This window comes from Manacus vitellinus, unplaced genomic scaffold, assembly GCF_001715985.3.
Source record: "Manacus vitellinus isolate BGI_N305 unplaced genomic scaffold, ASM171598v3 scaffold_10_pilon, whole genome shotgun sequence".
NCBI classification, from domain to species: Eukaryota; Metazoa; Chordata; class Aves; order Passeriformes; family Pipridae; genus Manacus; species Manacus vitellinus.
The window spans coordinates 8,061,426-8,079,854 of NW_021938838.1; the positions used below are offsets into that span (position 1 = coordinate 8,061,426).

At 46.7% G+C, this 18,429-nt stretch overlaps 1 protein-coding gene across 2 annotated transcripts in view; it reads right to left on the reverse strand.

Moving 5' to 3' along the window:
* Window positions 1-3,573: 3,573 nt before the first annotated feature.
* Window positions 3,574-18,429, reverse strand: part of GALNS (galactosamine (N-acetyl)-6-sulfatase) — a 41,008-nt gene continuing 26,152 nt past the window's right edge. For both annotated transcript variants that reach the window (XM_018084199.1, XM_018084205.2), the window contains 2 exons: window positions 7,413-7,530; window positions 3,574-4,151 (listed from right to left, as the gene is read on the reverse strand). In XM_018084199.1, coding sequence (XP_017939688.1) covers window positions 4,065-4,151; window positions 7,413-7,530 — 205 coding nt within the window. In that variant the 3' untranslated portion in view covers window positions 3,574-4,064. The remainder of the gene's footprint in view (window positions 4,152-7,412; window positions 7,531-18,429) is intronic.

Consider the following 18,429-nt stretch of genomic DNA (forward strand, 5'->3'; position numbering starts at 1 on the left):
CGGATGATAACACAGCCTCAGGGGCAGAGCGGGGAGGCTCGAGAGGCTCAGCTAATTGGAAATTAAAGGCAAGAAAGAAATTCCTTGGACTCTTAGCCCAAGTAGATATTCAGCTTTTAGCATTTAGCATAAAAAATATAAAGAAAGGAACATCACAGCATTAAACATCATCATTCCTTTAGCATTTATGTCTTGTAGCTTGAGCAAAGAAGCCACCAACAGACCAGTTTGGCTGCTGCAGGTCCCTGAGTGGGCTGTGAACCCCACCAGACCCACTCCTGGCCCAGTATGGGCAGTTCCCAAACAGGGCAGCTTCAGACTAGAGGCTCAGGATCATTATTAAGGGCAGATGTGGCCACTTCCTGCTCCAAGGTGCATTTTGGAGGCTGCAGGCATCATCCTCATCCCCGGTCCTGGTCCCCCTCCAGCCCCTGAACTGCTCCTGGGCAGCTCTGTGGGCTGGGAAATTGATCCAAGGTAAAAATAATACTGGGAAAACAAACCAAGTTATTTTTAACCCAAGTCAGTCCCGTGATCTGTGAGACTCTCCCCCAGCAAAGTGTTATTCCCCTGGTTTACAGGTGAAATCATAGAATGCATTTCTGATAAATTATTCTTCCTGATAAACAGCTGTAACACTACTATTCTTATTTAAATTTAAAGCAGAAGCTTTGTCATATTAAGCTTTGATTATTTATTATCTGTTTTGTGTCCATTTACTATAAACACACACTAAGTGAATTCACTTACTTGCTTTCTAGTGCAAAGTTTTCCTCCTGTATCTGGGTCCTGAGAGATTGTTTCAGTGAGGAATGAGGACTTCGAGTGCTGGGGGAGAGGATAAACACTGTGGCTGCTTAGAGCAGGGTGGCTTGTCCAAGCAAGTTCCAGGGGAAAAGCAGGACCTTCAGAACTGAGAGCTGTGAGAGAGAAAAGGAGGAAGCAGCAGGGAGGGGACAGGGGCAGCAGGCACTCAGAACACTCACAGTGTGTGTTCTCAAGTGCTAAGGACTGAGGAACATGTCCAGGCAAGTGCTCAGCTCTGATCCCATGATGTGAACTCTTCATAAGCAGCACAAAACCCCACGAAGTGTTGCTACTTCACAACTATTTGAGGGCTGATGAGGATTTCCAGAGAGTTGCAGTGATGGACTCCCTCCTCTGGTGGGATCTTTATAGTGAACTGCAGGGCTCTGAGAATTCTGGGTGATTGAATCGTCGAATTGCAGCATTGTTAAGGTTGGAAAAGATCTTTAAGATCATCAGTTCCAATCATCAGCCCAACACCATCACCATGTCCTCAAGTGCCACATCCACATGTTTTTTGAACACGAGGGATGGTGACTCCACCACGGCCCTGGGCAGGCCCTTCCAATGCTTTCTGAGCCTTTCCACAAAAAAATTTCCTTACTATCCAACCTGAACCTCCCCTGGCACAGCTTAAGGCCGTTTCCTCTCATCCTGTCCCTTGTTCCCTGACATCCGTGGGAGCAGAGCCTGATCCCCTCCACTCCACCCTCCTGTCAGGGAGTTGGAAAAAGCGAGAAGGTCCCCCCTGAGCCTTTTCTCCAGGCTGAGCCCCCACAGCTCCCTCAACCGCTCCTGGTGCTCCAGCCCCTTCCCCAGCTCCATTCCCATCTCTGGACACTCAAGGAAGCACTAAAGCAGAGGTGGACAGACCCAGCAAACGGGAGTTACTGGTTTTATCTGGTGTCCTGTGCTGACAGACCCACATGTCCTCCCAGTCTCTCTCCTTGTGTCACTGAGGAACTGGCTGGTCAGAATCTCCCAAGCCTTGAGCTATCCAGGCTATGTCAAAACAAGGAGGAATGTTATGGATGAGCTGGAAATGCCATGATATACATGAAGGACAATTAGGAACATCATAAATCAGCTAAGAAATGTGGACTATAAACAAATGCCACTTGCAGATGCACAGGGATCCACAGACTGCTGGTGAAAGAAATGCTGGGATTTCTGAGAGGTGGAACAGTAAGAGCTGACTCAAGTGCTGTTCTTATGCCGATCTCTTAGGATTATCCAGCTTCAGGAGATGTACACTAGGAATTACTGTGGAGGGGATTACAGGTAGCATAAACCATGGGAACGGAAAGAATGGGAGCGTTTGGATTACAGGGAGGGTAAGAACAGGCAGCTGAAAGCCCAGAGCAGGCAGCACAGCAGTTGGCACAGGCAGTGCTCTCAAGCAGTCCCAGCTTTGCCTGGGAAGGAAGTCGAGCTGTTTCCATGGACAGAGCACCTGGATTTTTTTCCCAAGGTAGCACATCATCACACAGAGAGGGCATGTGTACTGTGGGAAACATTGGAGGTGTCAAGTGGAGCTGCTGGTGGTGCAAACATATAATTTCAGAATGGTTTGTGTGGGAAGAGACTTTAGGGCTCATCCCATGGCACCCTGTGCCATGGGCAGGGACACGTTCCATTACACCAGGTTGCTCCAAGCCCTGTCCAACCTTGCTTTGGACACTTTCAGGGATGGAGCAGCCACAGCTTCTCTGGGCAACCTGTGCCAGGGCCTCCCCACCCTCACAAAGAAGGATTTCTTCCTAATATCTGACCTAAATTTCCCCTCCTTCAATCTGAACCCAAACATGCTCAGGGTTCCTTCCAGCTACTGCCCTGAAGCCCCAGAGCAACTTGGTTTTGCTCAAGACACATTTATTAGCAACAGGGAAGGGTGTGGAAGAGGCTCCAAGGCAGAAGAGGAATCTGCACCACAGAATCATGCGAAGGCCCCGCGCTCACCAGGAACTCTGTTTAAAGAAAGCTACACCCAGGCTGTGGAAAGTTTGCACAAGGAGGATTCCTCGGAGAGCGTGCATTGGAAACAGGGTCAAGAGTTAACATCTGATGTAAACGGGTATTTCTGAGCCTGCACTTGGCTGGGCCTGGATCATGAGATGAGAAGCATGACTTAAATCAGATTTAGACATGGATTTTTGGAAATTAAGAAAACCCCTGAAATGATCACCCGACCCCCAGTTCCCCATGAATGTCCTGCATACCAACAATCAGGCAATAGAATCATGGAATGGTTTGGGTTGGAAGGGACCTTAAAGATAATCCAGTCTCACCCCCTGCCATGGGCAGGCACACCTTCCACTAGACCAGGTTGCTCCAAGCCCCATCCAACCTGGCCTTGGACAATTCCAGGGATGGGGCAGCCACAGCTTCTCTGGGCAACCTGTGCCAGGGCCTCTCCACTTTCACAGCCAAGAATTCCTTCCCAATATCCCATCTAACCCTGCCCTCTGGCAGTGGGAAGCCATTCCCTCTTGGCCTGTCACTCCATCCCTTGTCCAAAGTCCTCTTTTGGAGTCCCTTTAGGCACTGGAATGCTGCTGTAACCCTAATCCAATACTTACCTGAACACTATCCTCAAATTTCCTTGTACCATAACCTAGGGAATGTTTGCAGCTACAGATGCAAGAAAGTCAGGGCATTCTCCCCAAATCCAACCCCTTAGCTGGGAACAGGAGGGAGCGCTTGTTTGCTCCCAGCAGCTGCACCCAGAACTCCCAAATTTGGGAAGAAAGGAAAAACAAGTTGATATCCAGAGTTCACAATGGAAATCAAATGTTAAAACAACAAGTTACAGGCACACAAAACACGGGCACTTTGGGCAGGGCTTTCTGGCAGCTCTGAGTTTCCTGCTCCATCCCTATGGCTGCTGTTGGGGCATCCCAGTGAGCAAAGATTTGGGAGAGCAGGTTGGGTGGAAGGAGCAAGGGGAATCCAAGGGTGGAAGGAGGAAGGGGAATCCATGGCATTTTGGAGGTGATGGCAGAGTTGTCATTGTCCAGAGAGCTTTTACAGCTGAAACAGACTGCTGAGGTTACCATTTAGGGAAACAACCAGAAGAGAGGAGTGGAGGCTAAACCCTGAGCATGAGGAATATAAACACTGGCCCTTTTGGAAGAACAAGTGATGATTTCACACACACATCACACCCTTCCTGTGTAAACAGGAGTGCCAACATGAGCAGACACGCTGGATGTCCGGCTGCTCCGGGCTCTCTGTGCAGCTCTGGAGGGATGCAGAGATCAGTGAGGCCAAGAGCATTTCTTAGGATCAGACTCAGGCGCTTTCAGGCACTTCCCAAGCTTCTCACAGCCTGGAGGGGACCAATTCTGTTAAAGACAAACAAAAATAGACATAAAGATGATTCACACCAAGTGTCTCCTAGGCTCTAACCCCAACCAGCCTTTTTTGATCCTCACAAAGACACTTTTATGTCCTGCTTGAAAAATGAAACTCCTCTTGCAGCCGATGCCTCTGGGCTCATAAACTTCCCCATTCCAAACATTAGTCAAATAAAAGCTTTAGGAAAGGCTACAAATCCTTCTGCAGCACATGATTCCCTCTTCTGGCATCTTTCCTGGTCTCTCCCAGACCAGTTTGCTGGGACTCTGTGACCCTCCTCTCTCTCTTGTAGCAGCACAGAGCAACCAGACCATGAGGTTTTGGTGACATTCCCAATTTTCCTGGGGTCCAGAAGAGTTCCCATTCTTAGCACTGTGATATCCAGGCACTTTGTTGAGGAAGCAAAAAGCAGCAGAAGGCCAAGGGTGTGAGAGAGATAAGAATGCTGGTATTTTAATGAGCATTTTGATGGATGAATCCATGAGCAGATGGAGCAGAAGGCATTCCTGGGACACCTCTTCCACACAAAACTATTTGTCTCCCTTGTTTCCATGTTTCTTGAACTACCTGCCTGTGTACAACAGAGAAAGGACACCAGCAAGGAGACCCACTGCAAACCTCAGCTTCCTAAGGGATCAACAAAGGAAAGAATTTGGAAAAATGAACTTTTTTTATTTAATTGGCATTTTGCCATTTAAAATTTGGGATCGTGGTCATGTGAACGGCAGGCTGTAATTCCCATTCTGCCTTCAGAAATCTTTTGTGCTCATTCCCTGTTCCTCCCTCTCTCAGGTCTGTACATATCAAAGACCAGTTCAGCTCTGACCTATTGCCTTTCATTTTGTTTATTTTTATCCTTCAAATATTTACGTATTTTGGATGTAAATTCCTACAGAGGAAATGAAAAGCTTAACCCCAGAAAAAAAATGCTGGAGCAGGATTTTATTCCATGGAACTGACAACAGATGGCAGTGAGACACCAGCTATCCCTGCAGAGGAACAGACACAGAGGGAACTCTGGTGGAGGTATCTCTGCACCAAGGGCTCCAGAGGCTTTAAGAACAATTAATGCTGGTTCCTAAATCTGTTTCTCCATTTTAAAATGCACAACCACGGCTGGAAATTTTAGGCCACTCTGCAGAAGGAACTGAGAGCCAAAAGAACAAATGAAATGTTTGTTCTTTTGAAAAATATCAAACAATAAGTGGTGTGTGTTTCATTCTCACAGTCCAAGGCTTTCCTGGAGCTGTGCTGGGAGCCCTGGGGACACCACCCGTGCTGCAAGTCAGGCCAGCATGGCTCCACTGCATGGAACAGCTTTTCCTGCACTTCCACAGGATGAAAAAACAGCAGAGCTGGCTCTGTGGGAGCTTCGTGGACACTGCTGGTGGGACACCACAGATGGGCCAGCAAAGACCTCCCAGCTCCAGAGGGCTGGTGCTGCTGTGCATCTATCAATCCCACGACTGCAGGAGCTCCAAAATGATGCCTCTGCTGCCACGGAATCATGGAATAGTTTGAGTTGGAAGGGACCTTAAAGCTCATCTCGTTCCAGCCCCTGCCATGGGCAGAGATACCTTCCACTAGACCAGGTTGCTCCAAGCCCCGTCCAACCTGGCCTTGAACAATTCCAGGGATGAGGCAGCCACAGTTTCTCTGGGCAACCTGTGCCAGGGCCTCCCCACCCTCACAGGGAAGGCAGTGGGAAGCCATTCCTCCTTGTCCTGTCACTCCATGGTCTTGAACACTTCCACACACTTTGCTTATGTGTAAGTAAAGACAATTCTCCTCTGTCCCAGAAAGGATATTCAACACCCATATCTAATAAATAGGTGACAAGATTTAGGAGACAGTAAATTAGATTGTATTAGTCAACAATATTTATCTCCTAGTATCCCCCAAAGACAGATATCAGGCCCAGTCTACCAACCACTCCAAAAAGATTTGGTTTTCTTAATTTCTGGTCTCAAAAGGCAACAATTTGGTGCCTGATATTTTGGTTTAGTGACCACGCAATCAGTCTGTAAGGAGTGTACATAGATTACAAAACTCATAATGCTTCCTGTTGGCATTTGAATGTTTCTCCTGGAATTGGGATCCTCCCCAGCCCACTTTCTGCCTCAGATGGCCTAAAATTTGTGAACCAGTTTTGGAGGCAGCACAGAAGAAATGCCTTTGCCAGGCTCTGTGGACAGTTCCTGAATCCAAAAGGTCCCAGGGGAGCACAGAACAGTGTTTATTAGGGGAAAAGTTGAATAAGAAAAGAAAACAGCACAGAAACAATGGGCCTTCAAATCTTTTTCCTATTTAACAGCCAAAAATAAAAAGATGGGACAAGGCTAAGAAAGATCTTTTCCTTGTTACTGAGGGGACACAAATCCACCTTTTGTTCTTTCCTGGTGACAGACCCAAAGCAGCAGGTTCTGACTGTTTCAGAAGATTATTTCAGCATCAGAAAGATGTTGCTGTTACTATTTTGTGTCAGCCCACAGACACATTCCCTCAGACTACACAGCCTCTCATCATCTGACAACTTTACCTCCCCCACACTATCCAGTTGCTTTCCCAGGTTCTCAACAAACCAAGTTGTGTTTGACAGGAAAGCCAAACTGTAACTTTTCAACATGAGACTTGAAACAGAAAAGAGAATTGAAAACATTTTGTCATGTCGCAAGCCAGAAAGATCTTGGAAAATTCAGGCACGGGTGGAACTGGAGGAGACTGAACAAGATCAAAGATACATCACTGAAAGAGAAGCACTGTCCCAGTGCCACCACTCAGACACAGAGGACTCAAAACAAAGAGGACAGGGTTAGATGGCATATTGGGATGAAATTATTCTGTGTGAGGGTGGTGAGGCCCTGGCACATGTTGCCCAGAGAAGCTGTGGCTGCCCCATCCCTGGAAGTGTCCAAGGCGAGGTTGGAGTCACCTGGTCTAGTGGAAGGTGTCTCTGCCCATGGAAGGAAGGTGGGTGGAACAAGATGAGCTTTAAGGTTTCTTCCAACCCAAACCACTCTATGCTTCGATGATTCCATGACTTTTAAGATTTGTAGGAGGCGATTAGGAAGGAGAAGAAGGATCTACAGTTGTGGATCCTGCCCTGTCTCTAAGGAAGGAAGCCACAAACAGGTGAGTGAGCATCCCTTCTCCATCCCTTCCCAGAATTAGGTGACACTTCATGAAGGCTTTACAATACATATTTCAAGCTAAGGATTCCCCACTGTGTTTCTGCTTTAAGCACTCACCATAATGGCCTTGTCACACACATTCAGCTGTGGCTCCCCAGGTATCAGCGTGTCTTTGTGCTGCTGGACAATCCCAGTTATCCGCTCCATGGCACGCTGATATTCCTCACTGGCAAAACTGGAACAGGAAAAAATACAGATCTTATTGGTGGGGCATCATTTCAGTGTCCACATCACCAAGCTGGGCCAGAAGACTTCCTGGGCCATCACCAGGGAGAAGGATATGTAAACATACTGTCGACTGCCCATAGGTCTGCAGGGGAGTGAAACACCTGAGCTGGCAGAGTCCAGGTGCACTGCTTAGGGCCACACGGATGGCAGGTGTGCTGGTCCTCCCCAGAAAAGCACCTGGCTCCTGGCAGATCATCTGTTTTCAAATCCGCTGGTCCCAGTGGCCCCAAATGTTTCCTCCTCAGAATTCTCCTCAGAATGCTGTGAGCACATGTTGAGTCCTGAGGGGAGTGCAAAGGTGGCAGGTACAAAGAAAGGCATTTCTGGGGTTGTCCTCCAGCTGTCCCTTAAATGATTACCAAGGGAGACCTCCCAGACACAGGACTAACATGTGGCCAGACAGGTTGGACAGAAGTTTGCAGAGGTAACCCTTCCAGCATGTCACACTTGAGGTCAACCTGCTCTCCAGCATTCAACCCCCACGCTTCTAAGTGCTTTCCTGCAACACCTGCCTCACTTGGAGATGTTTATTGTAGGGAAACCAAGGGAATGTCAATATTTTGTTTTACAAGAGTGTTCTCAAGCCAAGGGTTTTAAACACAACCCTCAGCCTGTTAAACTCCACAATCACCAAAGAAATGAACTAAAATTACACGAACAGGAAGATGGAGAAGAAGAATAGAAGGGACTTGTCCAAGACAAGAATATCTCCTCCATTTCACAACATCCCGAGGTTCTGCCCCATCTACATTCTTCCATTACAGCTTTATTATTCCAAGCTGGGACCCATCTGTCACTCCTCAAACACGGTTATAAATTACCAGATTCTTATCCACCCGACTACTCCAGTAGGTACTTGTTTAAGTGGTTCAGGGTGTACTTCACTAATACCTCAAGTATTTCTAAAATGGAGGATTCCTACTCAGTGATCTCACTTTGTCCATCACATTAAGAGTCACTTAAAAAAACACAGAGAGCGGCAAATTGCTTCTGAAGATAAAAGAAACAATGACCTGACCTCGGGCTCCCTCTGCTCGCAGTCCAAGCTGGCCAGCAGCCCCACACTCCAGCTAATTTCCTTCTTTGCAAAACAATCACATTTCGAAGCCCAGCAATGTGCCAACAGTTTCCAGTAAACCCTATAAATATCCCAGCTCGGCAGCCATCCAGAGAGAGGCTGATTGTGGGGATGGGCCTGAGCTCTGCTGATAGAGAACCGGAAGGGAATGGGAAATGAAAAGGAAGAGAATGCGAAATGAAAAGCTTGAGCAAAGTGTGGCTCTCACACCCAGCTGGTAGAGAGATTGCTGAGCTGATGGACCACAGGGAAATTCAGAATATCCTTGAGAAGCTCTCGAATTTTACAGGATCATGGAATCATGGAATGGCTTGGGTTGGAAGGGACCTCAAAGCTCATCTCATTCCACCTCCTGCCATGGGCAGGGACACCTTCCACTACACCAGGTTGCTCCAAGCCCCGTCCAACCTGGCCTTGAACACTTCCAGGGATGGGGCAGCCACAGCTTCTCTGGGCAACCTGTGCCAGGGCCTCACCACCCTCACAGGAAGGAGTTTCTTCTGTATACCCAACTTAAATTTCCCCTCTGTCAGTGTTGTGGTGGTTTGGGCTAGGCCTTCCTTGGTGACTAGTTTGTAACCAAGGAAGGGTCCAGATTTACCCAGTATTCCCTACGATTTTCATTCCCCCTTGTCCTGTCACTACATGCTCTTATAAATTGAATTTCCTTGCTCTTCTCCCCATGCATCCCACATAAGCTCTCCCAGGTTACTCCCGCACTGCTCCAAAGAAGTTGGGGAGCTGCCAAAGCCCACCTCTGACTCACACCCTGACGAGGACACTCAGGGCAGCAATCCCAGCATTGCATCCTGAAGACACAGTGGCCTTTCAGCCTGGTGTGATTTTATCTGGAAGCCTTCTGGTTGAATTCCAAATGTGCAGGATTTCCAGCCCAGCAGCAAAAAAAAAAAAAAAATCAAAGCACAATTTTAGAGGAGGCAGAGAGGGTTTACAGCTAAGCTGGGTTGACACACAGAGGACAGGAGAGCCTGCACATGGAGAGGGAAGGCTGGAGACAAACACTCAGAGGAGGGTGTGTAAAAACAGGCGAGTTCCAGGGACACACATGGCATCTGAGCTGGAAATGGGATGCAATCAGGGATCCAGAAATATTGTACAGCCTACACATGCCAGTGATGGAATTGGAGCTGGAATCAGTTTAGGAGACACGTGTGTTTCAGTGTTTTAGGATTCCAAAACACCTATAGCACCAGGACTTGAAAGCTCTTCCAAACCTGAGATAATCCCACTTAATAAAGATGCTCATATTAAGAATTAATATGAATTAGTACATATTTTAATCGTTAGACTTTGATACTCTAGATAGCGAATCCTTTAATGCCTCCTCCTGCTGCTCCTGTAACTTGTGTTTATTTCTGTCACATCCTTGTGTCATCTCTCCAGCATTTAAGATTTTCTTTTCAAAGTGGACCCATAAGATAAAATATTGCTGGTAACTAATTAAGCTCCACAGCATCTTTGCAAATATTGAAGTGCTCAATTTCATCCATAGAAATGGCTTTTCAGATGAAGGATTCCAAATTAGCCATAATGTGGACAGAGCAGTGGAAAACACAGCTGTGCTCTGGAGGAAAGAGAAACAATGTGTTGTCACGACTGCTGCTTTTTGCTCCAAATATGCCAGTCTTATTGCAATGAAAAAAGTCTTTTTTGCTATAATCTTTAACTCCTATATTTATCCACAGCATTGATGCTCATCTGCAACCTCAGACACGGGAATGCCACAGAATAATAATGTCAGCTTGAGTCATTTAAGTCACAGAATCCCAGAATGGTTTGAGTTGAAAGATTCCTTAAAGCTCACCCAGTTCCACCCCCCGCCATAGGACGGGACACCTTCCACTATCTCAGGTTGCTCAAAGTCCCGTCTAACCTGACTGTGGACACTTCCAGGGATGAGGCAGCCACAGCTTCTTTAGGCATCCTGTGCCAGGGCCTCACCACTCTCACAGCCAAGAATTCCTTCCCAATATCCCATCTTTCCCTGCCCTCTGGCAGCAGGAAGCCATTTCCCCTTGTCCTGTCACTCTAGATCCTTTTCCAAAGTCCCTCTCCAGCTCTCTTGGAGCACCTTTATGCACTGGAAGGGGCTCTAAGGTCTTCCCAGAGCCTTCTCTTCTCCAGGCTAAACATCAGTTCTCAGCCTCTCACAGCAAAGGAGCTCCAGCCCTTGGAACATCTTGGTGGCCTCCTTTGGACTTGCTTCAACAGATCCATGTCCTTCCTGTGCTGGGGATCCCAGAACATTCCAGGTGAGGTCTCAACAGAGTGGAGCAGAGGGGCAGAATCATCTCTCTCAACCTCACCTTCTTGCTTTAATTCCCATGTGCAGGACACTCCTTTTTTCCAGCTGGCTCAGCAGTGACAGGAAATCTTGGCCTAACCTCAGCTCCTAGTGTTTTGAACTGTTCTCCCCTGTAGCTTCCACGCTTTTAGATTATTTCAGTGTTTAGCACAGGTTGAATGAATCCCCAAAGCACGAGGGAAACGCCTCGGCCCCTATAAAAGACCCACAGTTCTCACATGAGGACAAAGCTGCCTCAAGCTAAAAAACATGGATAAATTATGCTCCAAGTCATACCTCAGCCTATAAACCTCAGTAGGCCTTAATGTGCTCTTAAGATGGCTCAACCTGTTGACACCAGTTTAAACCAGATCTGATTGCAGGTGTCTTCCTTGTAGTGTCACACACAACAGCAATGATCCCGAGTCAGTCAACACTGGGACATCATCATGGATCATCTTCAGGTGCCTCGATGAACACATGGATTGTCTTCCTTTTTCAGAGGTCTGTGAAGTCTCCCTGTGAGGCTGGGGAGTGCAATGCCTGCAGGATGGCACCAGGACTTCACCTGAAGCTGGAGTCATCCACTGAGATGCTGTGCCGTGGGTGTTGGTTTTTCTGTCCTGATCCCATGGGGATCCCCATTCCATGGGGGTTGGTTTTCTTTTCTTGCCTCTATGGAGATCCTCATTCCATGGGGGTTGGTTTTCCTGCCTTGGCCCCATGGAGATCCCTATTCCTGGCTCTGATAAGCTCTGATTTTTTCTCAGACATTTCTGTTTAGCTCCAGAGTGTGCCCCAAGATCCCATATCCACAGATTTGTGAAGTATTTGCTGACTGCACAGGGGTTAAAACTGCCTCCAGCCCTAAGCAAGTGCATTTTGAGACAAAATCTGCAAGAGTGCCTAGAATTTGCATGTAAAATGGGGATAATTACCTCATGGTAATCAGTCTGAGTTGTTAAGGGAGCTGGGAACCTCTCCTACCTGGAGTCCCATCCTTTCTTGAATTCATATGCAGGACTGAGCTGCAAGGCAGGGTTTGTTACATTCCCGTTCCAAAGAAAAGATAATATTATCTATACAGGTGTTTGGGCATCATTGTCTGTGAAGATCCAGACCTCAGTGCCTCCAGGGCGTGCTGCATTTTGTATTCCAGTCCAACAATCCTGTGGAAGGAGAGCTGGGAATAGCACTGGAAGAATGAGAGGGTGAGCAGGTGGTGTTGTGAGGAGTTTGCTAAAAGAGATCCCCCAGCGTCCATGAAATTATTCCACGCTCAGAAGGAGGGAACAGAGTGGACAAAGTCCAGGGTCATTACACTAATTGACACTTTACCTCCGGGAAGTCCCTGGAGATGCAATCAGGGCTGGATTGGAGCGCAGGGTCCCAGGCACAGGTGTGGGCTGTGCTTCCTTCATTTACTGTAATTGTGCCTAGGCAATCTGTTCCCATCCTCCCGCCCCAACAGCTCCAGTGGAACCTGCTCTGCTGTTAACCCCACCGTGCCCTCCACACACAGCCAGGTTTGGAAGGAGAAGGGTTTTTCTCTTTTGGTGTTAAACTCTGGTTTAATCTTGCTGTCCGTGGTCTCTCGCTTTCGGGTCGGATGGCATCCCAGGGCAAGGAGAGGAGATTCTCTGCCATCATTAAATACACCCTCAGATAGATCAGCACCCAAACAAGTCCACCAGCATTTCCAGCAGGTTTTAAAGATGTTTTATGCCTCATCCTGATGATTTATATATGGCCACAGTGCAGTATGTCTATCCTGGGAGTGACAGGACCATGTTGTTACTGAGAGGAATGTAAGAAAATGGGAATTATATGTTATATATATTCCCATAATTATATAAATGGGATTCACAGAAATCTGACACTGGGTTCTAGGCCAGGTTGGATGGGACTTGGAACAACCTGGTCTAGTGGAAGGTGTCCCTGTCTATGGCAGTGGGTAGAGCGAGATGAGCTTTAAGGTCCCTTCCAATCCAAACCATTCTATAGTTCCATGATTCAATGAACAGTAGCTGTTGGATTTATATGAAGTTATGAGAAGAGCATAAAATGTTTCTAATGATACTTTACTTCCTTCTCCCTTGGAATTATTTTAATTAAAACCATTATTTTTAATTGTGAAATACCCCCAGATTATGATAATTTGATTTTATCTGTTATCAGTGCTTTGAGGCTTTGCAGCACCATGGTATTCAAGTCTTGATCTTGTCTTATTATTCAGTCTTCCTCGGTTCCTCTCTTCTATTATCAAGTTTATTTGCAATTTAAAGAATGCACAGTGGATGAGGCAGAGACTGGTTTGGGGCTCTGCTGCTGGAATTACTGGAGAGACTCAAAGGGCCAAGGAAAACAAACAAAGAATCGAAGAGAAGATTGAAAGGTTCCCCAATTCACCCCTAGTCCAGCAGCATTTTGGGTCCCAGATGCATTCCCGGAGGGGCATATGCACATTTAGTCACAGGAATACTTGGAATCATAGAATCATTAAGGTTGGAAAAGACTTCCAAGATCATCAAGTCCAACCTGTGACAGACCCTCACCTTCCCTGCAGCAAGGAGATGTGATGGTGCTGATCCTCTACTTGCTCACTTATTTTCATGGAAATTTTAACTCCCCAGCTTCCAGAATCCCCCCAGTGATTCTCTTCCACAGGTGTATTTTCCTTCACCCTTTTCCCTGGCTCTGTACCGCTGTCCCACCTGGCTTACCTGCTTCTCCCAACCTTCCTGCATCCAGCCCCTGCGAGGTTGATGCTCCATGTTTTTATTGCCATCTCTGAGGCTCTTTATCCATGATTTCCACACTTTTAGTGTTTCTCAATGCCACCTCTCCTGTGGCAGCTGCTAATCCACCCCTGCAATGCAGCTGGTACCATTTCCCTCTTTTCCATGCTGAGGAGGCAGCATCTCCCCTGGGCACCATCCTGGCTCTTTGTTATTCACATTTTTTCCTTGTTTTGCACCTTCTCTCTCTTCCCCACAGCCAGGTTTCTGCCCTGAGCTGTAAGGCAAGACTGGCAACTTTTCTCTCAGATCCTTTTCCCTTTAGCTTCCCTTCAGGAGCTCCTTCCCTTTTTTTCTGGCTCCATAACCACTGCAATTACCTCTCTGATGATTTCCTGAATTTTCCATCTGCTCGAAATAGGCACTTGTGAGCTCTCTTCTTAATTAATGTGTTCTAAAATCATTATGTTCATCAACCAAGCCTTATCACTTCCATTTTCTTCCATAATAGTAAAATCCATTGCCCTAAGTAAAACACAGGAATTTTGATGTTCATAATTCAGTAAAACTCAATTGCTCAGAGCAGAAGTTGCTATAAACCTGGAGTAACAACAAGGTGTGAGCAGGCTGCACTTACTCTGTCCTTACTTGTTATTGAGGCTTTGCACCTCTGGCTCAAACTGACAGAACTTGAGAGATTTCTGTTGTAAATTCCTTTTGCAGTTTTGGAGTTAAAACACTTTTTCTACTTGAGGCTGGATTAGGTATTTTGTTGAGTGTATTTTTAGTTGTGCCAGCTTTGCTTTATATATAAATATATATATATACATATTATTATTTGTGTTCTTCTTGCCTGGTAATAAAGTATTTTAGTAAAGTTGTGTATAAACAATAATCTGACTCGGATAATAAAACTGACAAGTGGTTGTGAAGATGTTACCAACAGATAATTTTACTGAATTTGTCACATTGGAGAAATAAGTTCCCTCTGTGGGACTTAGCAGACACACAATACCCCAAAGATAACAGAATGTGGTCAAGAAAAAGACCTATCAGATCTTTTAGTTCTGCATTTGGATAAATTTGGTAACACGAGCAGTTTGAGTGTTTTGTTATGGAGCAAAAACCCTGGTTATTGCATCCAGGGAGGAAACAAAACCCTGCTTAGACCTGAGGAAATGCTTCTGCTTTCTGTGCTCCCTAACACACAACCTTAGTTCTATTTTGAAGTTGAGAGCTATTAAAAAAGAGGTATTTTCTGATCTAGGCAATCTCTCAGACAACAAAAAGACACAAACCGTTCACTTCTCACCACCAAGGAGCTGATAACGAGGTAACTCTTACACAAGTGCAGTCACATTACCACATTTTTGGCAACCAAAAGAAAGATTATTTAGCAGCAACCTCCCTTCTTTGAAATATATTGCCCAAATTTATCCTGGCATTGCAGATTTCTTATTACAAGCACCTCTCCAGGTGCCAGTTTTGCCTCACTGCTCCCTGCAGGCGTGTTCATGTCCCACCTCATCCTGCAGCCATGGAAATGTTCAGCTTGTCCAAGTTCTGTCAATGCCAGGACTCCTCAGTGCTGCTTCTCAGAGAGTCCTTTTCCCAGCAGAGAGACAAGATCTTGGGAGTGAATGTATCTGATGGTAACCCTGAGCATGTCAGTCCTGAAGGTCACCCACAGCCCAGGGATCTTGTTCCATCCAGTCTCCTGATGTAGGGACGTCACTGTGCCATCAGCCAGGCAAGTTCAGGCAGTGTGAGGACTCATAACATGAATTTGGCAGTGAATCCCACCTATCAAAATCCAAAGGCTGGGAGGCTGTTGGATTGCTAGAATCGCTCCAGTCCAGATTGGGAAGCATCAATAAATATCTGAAGAGAAAAGAAGGCTCTGGAAAGACCTTCCAGTGCCTAAAGGGACTCCAAGAGAGCTGAAGGACTTTGGACAAGGGGGAATGGCTTCCCACAGCCAGAGGGCAGGGATACATGGGATATTGGGAAGGAATTCTTCCCTGTAAGGGTGGGGAGGCCTCGGCACAGGTTGCCCTGAGTAGCTGTGGCTGCCCCATCCCTGGAAGTGTTCAAGGCTTGGAGCCTGAACAGGTGTCCCTGCCAATGGCAAGAGGTGGAACTGGATGAGCATTAAGGTCCCTTCCAACCCAAACCATTCCATGATTCTGTGATATTTCAAGCCAAAGGAGCAAACACAACTGTGTCCGTTGGCAGAAGATGGGGTGCAGGAGAGACTCCAGCCAAATCCAGAGGGGAAACAGCAGGAAGAAACAGTCACAGCCCTGTTGGGAAGATCTGTTCCTAGAGCAGATAAGGGCAGGGGTGCAGGCACAGCCTCACATGAAGGGAACACAAGTGCAGAGTGCCAGATGGCTCAGCACTGCCAGACGTGTACTCACCACACTAACAGGACCTGCCTATAATTGCCTGACCAGTTTTTCCACTGCATGAAAAGTGTTCCTGTGGGAGACAGGCTTTTGCTGATATTGTTTGCAGGTAGGCTCCAGGAAATCCAGTGAACCACATCAGGAAGAGGAAGGACTTGTCCTGCTTCACCAAGAAACCCAGGGAACCAAACACTTTATGTGCTGCCCCAGATCTTGAAGGATTTGCATTTTCAGGGATCCTTCAGCAGCCACTTAACAAAGACTGAAAAGCTTTGTTTGATTTGGGGAACAAGAGGTTATTTCTATCCACTCATCTTCCTAATACAGAATCATGAAAAGGTTTGGGTGGGAAGGCACCATCTTTTTCCAATGCCCATGTCGTGAGATGACCCAAAGTAGTGGTGGGCTTGGCAGTGCTGACTTAATGGTTGGACTTGATGATCCTAAGGGTCTTTCCAACCTTAAATATTTTCTGAACCTATGAAATTGTAGCCTTGAAGAATTCTCTCTTAGTGTCCTGCATGTGCAGTGTGATAACCCAGAGACATTTCAGATGAGTTCCCTGAACACCTGCAAGTCAAGCATGTTGCTGCAGTTGAGTGAGCTGGCTGATTTCTAGGATTCCCTGGCTCTGAGATCCCCTGGGATCCCAGAATGAGCCCAAATACATAAGCAGCAAATCTCTCTGGAGAAGCATGTGACGCCAGGCCTTCCTGAGCAGCAATGACAGCTCTTACTGGTTGTTTTACACTCCAAATTAATGCAAATCAAGAGATATGACAGATTATTAAAATCATTTCAGGGAAAAGAAAAGGCTGCACTAAAATAAGGAATAAATGAAATTAAAAGTGAGAAAAAGCAGGCAGAGAGAACACAGCCAGCATGTAGGGACAGGCAGATGCAGGCTTGGAAGAGGATGCTGGATTCCCTTTGGAGAAACATTAGTGTTGGGACTCCCACCAGGCTGTCTGCCAAGGGGGATAATTAAGCTAAATAAAAATACACACCAGTAACAGCTCCACAAATGAGGGTAATTTAATTACCACATTCGATATAGGAGACCCACTTCCCATGAGTTTTCCATTGTGACCAGAGAGGAGACAATAGTGGCAGAATGTGCTGGAGAAAGGAAGAGTCATTTGCTAAAAAGAGATTTTCTATTAGGGTCTGCATAATAAACATCAGCACAGCTTTCCATAATCGTGTCATAATCTTGCCATAAAATTCAATCAAACAACAGCTTGTGAATGTCCAAAAAAATCAATGGAACCGTACGAGAAGTGATTGCAGATGTAACACTGGGATTTATTTCAATGCTCAATCCATGGGGGTGGGAAGGAACAGCTAAAGAACAGGGAAGCAGGTGTGCTGCCAACACCTCTTAGGGAAGAGCTCCTCTGCCTCAAATCCAGAGATAAACACAAACAGTATCACAGAATCACAGAATATTTAGGGTTGGAAGGGACCTCTGGAGGTCACCCAGTCCAACCCCCCCTGTGCAGGCAAGGGTCACCTGGAGCAGGTGACACAGGTGACAAACACAGTAGGCAAGGTACAGTTCAGATAGTACTACCCACTTATTTGATTTTTGGAAAAAGAGGTCATTTTTATCCACTCATCTTCCTAATATAAAATCACAGAATCATGGAATGGTTCAGGTTGGAAAGGACCTCAAAGCCCATCCAGTCCCACCCCCTGCCAAGGGCAGGGACACCTTCCATTAGACCAGGTTGCTCCAAGCCCATCCAACCTGGCCTTGGACAATTCCAGGGATGGGGCAGTCGCAGCTTCTCTGGGCAACCTGTGCCAGGGCATCGACACCCTCACAGGAAGAATTTCCTCCCAGTAGCCCATCTAACCCTGCCCTCTGGTAGTGGGAATCATTCCCCCTTGTCCTGTCACTCCAGGCCCATGTGAAATAAAATAGTTGTCAAACTGCCCAGGCCATGGTCTCATCTGGAATCCCAACCCAGTGTCCTTTCACTGAGCTGTATTTACAACTCAGGAGCTGCAGATTTGCTTTATTCATTAGTGCTGGAATGCAGTGGAAAGCAGAGCTAATGTTGGGCTCCCAAAGAGCTTTATCCACTGCCTGATGCAACTCTAAAGTGCTCTGTTAAGTGAGAGTGAAGTGGAAATATTCCCCCCCTTCTCTCTCTGGTGAAAACACTTAGTGGCCAGCACAGGCTCAGATCCTTTGAAACGAACGGAGCGAGCGTGTCCACTCAATTATTTAAAACAGTTGAGTAATTGCAGCCCTGTCAGCTCAGAAAACATCTCCCTCTGTCCAAGCTGCTGCACAAGCCCATTTCTGGGC